General features: G+C 38.6%; 1 protein-coding gene across 1 annotated transcript in view; it reads left to right on the plus strand.

Annotated features, from left to right (window-relative positions):
• TRIM66 (tripartite motif containing 66) overlaps positions 1 to 8890 on the plus strand; it is a 52840-nt gene extending 43950 nt beyond the window's left edge. The window contains 5 exon segments of the mRNA XM_009994276.1: positions 748 to 900; positions 1476 to 1694; positions 2013 to 2129; positions 6772 to 6896; positions 8830 to 8890. Of these exon segments, the coding sequence (XP_009992578.1) occupies positions 748 to 900; positions 1476 to 1694; positions 2013 to 2129; positions 6772 to 6896; positions 8830 to 8890 (675 nt within the window).
• The last annotated feature ends 956 nt before the right edge of the window (positions 8891 to 9846 follow it).

Raw genomic sequence — 9846 nt, forward strand, 5'->3', positions numbered from 1 at the left:
GAGGGGAGATGGATATTTCATTCATGTACTCAGCATTTGCAATATTAACTGGTTATTTTAAGGAAGATGTACATTTATGCTGTTGTAAAAAGAGGACACTGTGAAGTGGGTTGGAGGAGGAAAATGAGAAGAAAAAAAAAGAAAAAAAAAGATTTATGTGAAACAATAGTCCAAATAACAACATAATAAAGATTCCTCATAATAAAAATTGCGATGAGCTTATGGAACACGTCACCTAACAAGTAGGTTTTGATCCAGAAAGATTTAAGGAGTGTGATACCTTGGTAGCTGGTGCCCTTTGAAAAAGACTGTTGTTGAACTTTAGAAGGAGTGTGTAGTACCATATCTTTAGTAGTTCTTGGCAGACTATTTGCCACAGTATCTGTAGCCAGTATCTCCACACAGTATTTTTGTAACTGCTTGTGGGAAATATCAGCTCATTGTCAATGTTACATGTATTATCAGTTATAGTTAAACTATGACATCTCTACCTGGGGATAAACTTTAGAAACAGAGTAGTCACTGAAGTGTGCTATTTTCAAGATAAATCTTGCAAGCAAATAAGTTTTTAATCAAACCATAAAGCACTCAGGAAGATGGTATGCAAGTGTAGGCACCAAAAGACTCAGGCTCTCTTCCTTAATGCAAAGAACCTTCTACAGTGACTTCTGTCCAAACTCTGAAAGAAGGCACTGGAGAGGATTTTAATTAAAACAGTTACATAATCGCATTTTATTTTTATTGCAGGCTCGGCATTATTATCAGATCATCAAAAAGCCAATGGATTTGTCAACCATACGGAAAAAGCTGCAAAAAAAGGACAAGTCCCACTATTCTGCACCTGAGGACCTTGTGACTGACGTGCGTCTCATGTTTTGGAACTGTGCAAAGTTCAATTATGTAGGTTTCTAATATGCATGGTGGGGTGATGCAAGACAGAGGGTTGCTCTTTCAAGCTGTCACACTGGTGTAACTATTGGTTCCATTGACATCAGATATGGGATTGGGATAAACAGAAGTATTAATAAATTTTACTCTTTGGAAATGATACACGTTTTCTTAGTGACAGAAATGGAGATATACATGGCTCTGAGAATGTGAGATACATATGGATCTAAAATTGAAGAGGGACATCTTAGTGGGCAACTTTTTGGAATGATGTTGAGCTTGCTGTGAGAAGCCAGTCACAGCCAGCAAAATACCTAGGGAAAATTCAGGTGCATAGAAATGCTGACTGCTATTCTTTCTAGTTCATTGCACATCTCTTTTTCTTAGAGGTGCAGAAACCTGTTCCTTAATAGCAGCATCTGACTTTTACTTACAATGTAAATGCAGAGGGACTAATGGGCTGAACAAACTGTTCAGGAGACTAAAGAAAATGTAGCAGACAGAACCAAGGTGAGACATTAGGGTAGGGCAGTCATTTGGTTTTGATCCTCGATGGTAACACTGAATGGTTATTTATTCTCTTACAGCCAGATTCAGAGGTTGCTGAGGCTGGACGTTGCCTAGATGTATTCTTTGAGAGCAAACTGAAGGAGATTTATCCAGATAGAGATTTTCCTTCAATGCAACAAGAAGACTCTGATTCAGAAGAAGTGGAGAGGCAGAGTAGCAAGATGCCAGCCCAGGACTGCCAGTGGCCGCCATACGGGCAGGAGAGCATCCCACCGAAGAGGAGGCGGCGCCACGCTGTGAGATTGCAAAAGCACAAGCACTTGATTGCTAAGTGGCCACCCTGCTAATTCTGTTTACAGCTACTGATGGGAAGTTTTGACAGGGCTGTGTGGGAAAGCTGTCAGGCTTCTATCACAAGGATGTGATCAGTTGTACAATTTTATGTCAAGAAGCTTTGAATGGAATTAAGTGGCAGTTGTGTATAAATGTGTGAGCATGAACTAAGAAAGTCGCTCAGGCCACACAGTTATCTTCCTAGCAGAAAACTGTCAATACCTTAAAAAAGATAGAGCTCTCTAACTAGTCATTGTTTGTTTCGTTTGTACACAGGGAAGTGAAAAAAAAACCCTAAAAGAGTGATGTTTCAGCCAGCTAACAGCCTTCCTCCTATGACCTCTGCAAGACTTGAGATTTGCTATAAGGAATCCAGCAGCATAATTGACAGAGTTAAGGTGTGTGGGAGGAAAGCAAAGCACTTGGGCTGTTGGTTTAATCTCTCCTAATCTGCTGACCATATGCCTTATTTCTAGATCTTGTGGATAGATAACAGATTCAAAGTGTTTGAATCTGTCAATATGCAATCTGTTAAATCATGTGTATGTTCTTCAGTGTTTACACTGAAGCACTACTGCTTTTGTGATAGGTAATGATATTAATAATAAAAGTAACATGTTAATAATATCTAATACTGCAATACCATTTTATAATCTGTTCAACATGACATTTCTGTTTTATAGAGCACAGGTAACCATGTCATAATCTTGCAACCTCAATCTGGTAGTTGGCCATGCTTTGTGATAACTACAATGTGTAGTCATAAAGGTAATAATCCTCTTGTTGTCTTCAATGATTTTTCTGGGAGCTTCACTGCTCAAGGCCAATGAGATACAGTCTAATGTGATTATCTGATTAGCTGTTTCTTTTGAAGCAGAGCATTTCCATTAAATCATGAAATAACAAGTGCTAATAGTGCTAATGCTAGGGCTCTGTGTGAGCTCTTTCTTAATGCATGCTGGATGCTCTGTTTGCAATGAATGATTCTTCCTGTATCTCATTCCTACTTGGTAAAGCAGTGTGGGATTTCTTGGGTCTCAAAGGTAGCATTTTTATACCACCCAAGCCAGTTGTTTTTCTTTAAAGTAGATATTGGAATTCAGTAAATTAACTATGAAGTAAATTACATGGTTATAGAAATGCCTATAAAATAACATGCATTTCTGATTTTCCCTTTCTTTATTTCTTGTAGTTGTGATTACCAACAGTGCTAGAAAGTGATGATAATATGTTTATGTAGAAGCTGAAACAGAATGAGAGGATGTAAAAGCTTCTTTTTTTCTTTCTGAATTCCACAAGGTATTGGCAGAACACCACCAAGGGTTGGAAAAGCAATTATAGAGTTAATTTGAACAAAGGGTAGCATGTAATTGTAAAACCTGAAGGCTGGGGTAGGTGAGAAGACATGAAACCTGATCTGAGAGTGATGGTTTGCAAGCAATTTCCCACCTTTTTCAGAAGGTGAGCCAGATCTTTGTGTGGCCAATACTTGATTTTTGAGAGGGGCATCTTCCTTCTTGGAGCTCTGCCCAGCAGCATAAAGCTGGGCTGTGGTCTGGTTCTGAGGGAGAAGGGTTGTTGCAGGTCTTAAGCATAGTGAAAGTTAATTTTAATTAGCTTCTTGTAAATAGAGATTCTATTTTCAGCATAGTTTATATGGGCTATTTGGTCTGGTAACCATGTCTGTTATTTTCTATAACACTTTAAAGTAAAGGTTTATATATGAAATAAGACATGAATGTTACATTCGTTTATATATATGAAATAAGACATGAATGTTACATTCTACTATCTATGTGACGTACTGTTTGCCATTAACTTGGTAGTGAATTACTGCTTTCTTTGGAAAAATGAAAATCTGGATATTATAATCTGACTGGAAAACTGTGAGATCAAGGAATAGTCTTTACATTTTCTATATGTGAATTCCTCTGTGTTTTCTTTCTGTCAGGCTCCAGTTCTCAAAACAGTGTCTTGGCACAGAGAATTGAGTGCAGGTTTGTAAATTAATTAATTACCCTTATCTGTGCTACAGGTATCACCTTTTCCCAGTTGGCAATTAATTCCTGCACCAAAGACCTATCTTTTACCATTAATAGCACAAAAATGATAGGATGTTTAGCCTTCATCTAGGGACAAAGGTAGAAATGGGGGAGACTATTGGCAACTTCCTCTTTTCCTGGAAAAGCAGAGTCAATCAGAGCCTGCTTCTGTTTCTTAAAGGTTTGTTAACTGTACCATTAGTTTTGGAGAACACCTGTTTTAATAAAACGTGTCCAGTGTATATTATGCCTTTATTAAAAATAGAAGTGTACCAGCTCATCATATATCCATTTGAATTTGTGCTGGCAGGGCTCTCTGCCCTGAGCACTCTTAAGGCTAACTTTATTTTGACTACTTCTCTAAAATATAGTGAGAGTTTAAAAAAAATAATACTTATAAACTTCATATCATGTTGGTAAGCAGAATAAAAACGGAACTAATACGAACAACTTCATGTACTTTTAAACACAAGTCTATGGATCAGCAGCTTCACAATGCATTGCATGCCAAAAGAGCATTATCCATCTTGGATGTTGCCTTAAAATTTCTGGCTTGTGGTGTTCCTGCTGCTGGAGACCATGCCACCAGGGCCCATAAATTCTTGGGGCGTTGACTCTGTTGGAGTCCAGCTGATGGAGCACACTGGGAACAGCCACAACAGGTATGAAAGGAAGGATCTTTTCTAACATCCAACAGCCCACGTGGCCCAAAGAGAAGTGATAAGTTTTATACTTACATCTTGTTTTATCACACAACCTATTTCACAATCCAGAATGTGTAGGAAGGAAACAAAAAAGAACCCCTGGAGTTTTCCATAGGAAGTAAGTCTAGCAGAAATGAATGCCAGGAACACTGTGTAAACCTCAGTGAATGTGCTAGGCTTCTGCAAATGCAACCAAGGGCACAATTTTTCCTTTTGTCTTTAGTAATGAGTTACATGTAGAATAGGAAAATCCTCTTTGTGCTTAAGCAGTTGGAAAAGAGATTAATTAACACTTCTGTAATAGGTCTGTTGAAGACCTGACATCTGCAAATTTGACTTTCATTCCCCTACAGATAATTTCAAATACATACTTCTTCCAGTACCATTATAGCAGAATGGCATTAGAGTTAATACAAACAGGTGTTTCACAATCCCAGCTATCAAATGACTGCATGTTTATATGTGTAATGTGCTTTGCTGAACAATAAAATATGTGAAATGTATTTTTTGAACATCAATCTGAAATTTTTACTCTGAGTGCATCTGCTTTCAATTAATATATAGATTATATAATGTAATTTAACATGTATTAGCCAAGTTGTTGGTAACTAGTGATGGCAGAGCAGAATGGTTACAAAAGCAGCTATATTTACACAGGACATCATCTTTCTATTCATGCTGGAGTTTTCAATATCAAGTAGGTATTTTGCCTTTTTGTTTTTCAATTAGTGTAAGTTAGTGAGAACCAAGCATGCCATGAACAATTAACAAAAAGCATTTGAAGTTTAAATCTATGTTTACATGAAAGTTTCGAGGAACATACTAGAAAGGTATAAAAACTGTTTTAATATTATTCAATCAGAATGAATTGTAAAATATACTCTAAAATGGAAAATGCTAGAAAATGAAGAATTATGGAATATTTTACAAGCAATAGAACAAAAATACTATATTAGCAAAAAATCAAGAAGACACTGCACATGTTTTTCTATCATCATTTGCTCCTACAACTTTTGTTTATGAGAGCATGAATTATCAGCAGCAACTTTCTGACCTGGAGGCCTCCTGGCTTGAGGGGTGAGGAATCCTCCTTCCAGGGTTACAACTATGCTACTCTTCAGATATAATTAAGACAGAATTTGTAGATAGATGTAGCTTTTTTATTGTATAACCAGGAAAAAGTATGAAAACTTCTGGGCATGCATTTCCTTTGAGTGTAAAGTACGGGCAATAGACTTTAAAGATAAATAGCAGCTGAGTTGCTCTGACTTTCAATTAGATGTCAATGAGGAAATCTGAGGGAGAATAAAGACAGGCAGTAGTTGTGGGCTAAGGAGGATGCATGTCTTTTGAAGCTGTGTTTGTAGATCAGGAGTGAGAAGTGAAGGGATTGTTTTCTGAGAGATGTTACCCCACTGTCTGTTCCTGTTTCTTAGTAAATGATCATGGAAGTCCATTTTACTGTGTAGTTATATGTGTTTTCATGAAAGCACTTAGTAGTTTGTGAGCATTTAGTCTACTAAGTCGACTTCCACAGAAGTTTATATTAGGACATATAACATTAGGAATGTGGTATTTGCATGGCTTTGTTGTGAAAAAGTGTTCACCATAGTGACAATACTTACTGTGGAGATGAGAAATTGCAACATTCAAATCAGTTGTCAAATTTCTAGCTCCACTTGCTCCATGTTTATTCCAAATGTCTGAAGAGAGAGGTTCTTGAAAGGCACTTCAGAGAACTTCTTCCTGCACAGGGTGTAATTTGTAATGGATTCCCTGTAAATTATATCTTACAGTATATTTTTCTCTACAACAGTAATAGAATTGTAGAATCACAGAATGGTTTGGGTTGGAAGAGACCTTCAAGATCATTTAGTTCCACCCCCCCTGCATGGGCAGGGACACCTTTCACTAGACTAGGTTGCTCAAAGCCCCCATCCAACCTGGCCTTTAACACTTCCAGGGATAGGGCAGCCACAAATTCCCTGGACAACCTGTTCCAGTGTCTCACCACCCTCACACTAAAGAATTTCCTCATAATGTCTAACCTATATTTACCCTCTTCCAGTGTGGAACCAGCCCCCCTCACCCTTTTTTAGGTTAAGGAGATAAGATGTGCAAATGTTTTCCTCAGAGCAAATAGGGTAGCCTCTGAAGGTCAGGAAGTATTTTACTGCTTTTGGAGAGTGTTTGAGATCATTACCAGTTTTGTGGAAGCAGGAACACTGATTTATGGTTGTGCCATGGATGTTAGTTTGTAAGTTACTATTCTTGACCTTGATTATTATGCCTAGGAAAATGGTATCAGCATGGAAGTGTTCCAGAGGCAGCCTGATCCTGAGGCAATGCTTATTAAATTTGTTGTGGAAGTCAGTGAGGGAATCCAGGTTTCCAATGCACATTCTAGAGATGTCACTTGGTTAGTTTAGGCACAAATTAGATGTCACTTTCCCAGATAGTCTGTGCTGAGATGAAATATTTGTCCTTTATTCCAACATTCCTCCCTTACCTAATGTTCTGAGGTGAGCATTACTTGCCACACCAGAATTAATTTTTTTACAATGTTTCTCATTAGCAGTTGTGAGTTCACTTTAGAAGGAAGTGTCTATTTTTATATCCTGAAGTTTGGGCAGGAAATGAAGCATAACTGAATATTTTTCCTTGTTTGCTTATTAGCCTGCTCTTGCTTCTCATGAAGTTAGAGCACGAGTAGATCTTACATCTCTTATAAATCCAATACTTGCTCATTATTCCTGCTCCAGGAAAATGTCTTGATGCTATCTCCTGACATTTATGGATGCAGTGCAGGTATGGGACAAACAGGGAAGTCATGGGATGCATTATAGGAAATTTACAGTGAAAACATTGTAAAATATTGGAATCAGAGCTAATTTTTTTAATTATACCTCTGGAATGTTGACAGACATTATAGACTTAGCAGGTTGCCAGGTCTTGTGCTGACTGCCTGCACTGGGCTGAACTTCTTTCCTGGCTGAATGAACAAACACAGTGCCCTAATTGTGTTTGAAATGATGAATTATGCTCACAGAAACTTACAGAAGTTAGTCTGGTTTTATACTGGGCCTAGTGAATGTATTAGGAAAGTTTTAGGGTATTGGAGTGGGGGGATGTTTTATGTAGTAATTTCTGGATGGTACAGTAATTTGTAAGTCATTGTGCTCATTCTAGAAATATTCACACTTTTGCTATTTACTATAGTTGAAATGCTTCATGTGACAGCATTAAAACAGACAGAAATTTAAATCAAGGAAGCAGCTTATGCACATGGATATGCAATACAGGATAGTCTGTGGTGCATAGTGCAGCACTGAACTTCTGAATGTACAGATCACTGAGCCAAGCTAAGCAGTTCTTTCCTGCAGCCAAACAAGGAATAGAAAACATTTAATTTCTAATAATAAAACTGTTAATAGATTGGGATGATAGCAGACTATGCAGAAATGTTCTGGAAATCACAGAAATTAAACAAAAACCTTATAGGATATTTAATTCTAAAGTATAAAGAAACAATATAGAGCTTAAAAAAAGTGAAAATCAATTAAAAATTCATCTTTACATTCTACCCAAAAATCTGCTGCATCTTATATGTAAATGTAAATCTCTCAGACATCTGCAGTGCGGTATATTAGCACATATGGGTGGGCTTCAGCTTAGGAGAAGTGACATTAAAATATTCAGTGCTTTAAGCAAACACTGGACACTCCTCTGGTTCTTTCCCCTGTGGTCTCTCAGAGCTTTAGAAACATTGGTAAACTGGCTCTCATCCATGTTTGTGATGCAGTTATAAATATTTCCCATTTAGAACTGTGAAAACCAGCGTGATAAGCTAATGGAACAAATGAGCAGCAGAGCTGGAAATTGAATATAGCCCTCAGACCTGCAGCATTATCCTCTAGCAGTGTTAAATCAAAGTATTGTGAGACATTTCAGGTTTGGGATGCACAGCTAAAACTACTCATTATGGAGGGATTTGGCTCTGGCAGCGTGTTGTAAATGATGCTTCAGGTTAGCAGCTCCACTTCTGGAGTGAATCACACAAACCTCTTCTTACCTCCAGGGAAGAGGAGTGGGGCACTGCTTAACCCACTGCTGCAAACCTACCACTGCCCTGCAGCATGGGAGCAGTCACAGGAGCCCGGGCAATGCGGATGCTGTAGCGATAACCTCTGGCTGAGGGAGGTTATCTCGGGGATATTACAAACAGGATGGATTTTCTCCAGAGAATGGACCTCATAAAGTCTCCCCCAAAAGTCATGTCCCATACCATGTGAGAAACATTAAAGTCTTCATCTTTGTTTTTGATCTTTTAAATACCACAATAATCTCTGCAGTGCCAGCACTATTGATAGGCATGAATCTGCTGGGCAAGGAAATCGCATCGATGATCTTTAGACGTGACAGCCTCACTGCTTGGTCTTTGCTCTTGCATCATGTTCAAAGCTCTTCCCAGCCTGCTGGCACTGGGCTGTGCTGTTGCATCATGCCAGCCTGAGCCCAGTGCCATGGGGCCTGTGGTCCCCGGAGGCAGGGGAGAGGCAGCCTTGTGTGGACACGTGCTGGAGAGATGGGAGAACCCTGGAGACATTCAGCCCCTGAGCTGGGAAAAGCGTGGCTCCAGCACACCCTTCATCTGCTAGCTAGATGATTTAAGTATCAGAGGGATAGCCATTTGAAGGAGATGCATTTTCTCTCCCTTCAATTGTACTAATTAGGAAATATTTTAAATATCAGAGTATGTTTAAAGCTACAGAACTCAGAACTCTGTTCCTCTGTCCGGAAAAGGGAAGATACCTTCAGAATTAGTCTGATTCTGCATTTATTGGATTTTACTGCTTCCAAATAATGTATGTTCACTTTACAGACTAATTTACATTGGTTGCCTTGCCTCTTCCCAGCTGTCAGTCTCTCTCTTTTTGAGTTAAGTTCTCCTGGTAATAATTATTAGTTCAGCAGTTTGTAATTAAATGATTAGCTAATCAAATTGTTCCCTCAAGGGTACCTGTGTAAATGCATTGAAGATTGATTGATTTAACTGAGGTCACTCAGAGGTAGTTAAGCCTTCAAACTCACCATCATGAAAGATGAGAAACAAAGAGAGATGGATCTCCTGAGGAAAAGGCTCTCTGAGCTGGGGGCAGGAGGAGCGTGTCTTTGAGCCCTGTATGTATCTTCTTGTAATTCCTCCGGGGAAAAAAAATGGTTCTAGAACTAAGGATCCCAAATGACATAGACTTTCATGTTTGTGTTACTTTACTTGTCAAAACTGCAGTTCCGGTTTTAAATTGCTTCACGATCATTTCTCCTGTGTTTTACACTGTCTTGTAGCAAACGGAGAATTCCTTTGAAGA

The sequence above is a fragment of the Chaetura pelagica genome, unplaced genomic scaffold, assembly GCF_000747805.2.
Source record: "Chaetura pelagica isolate M959 unplaced genomic scaffold, ChaPel_1.0 scaffold153, whole genome shotgun sequence".
Classification (NCBI taxonomy): Eukaryota; Metazoa; Chordata; class Aves; order Apodiformes; family Apodidae; genus Chaetura; species Chaetura pelagica.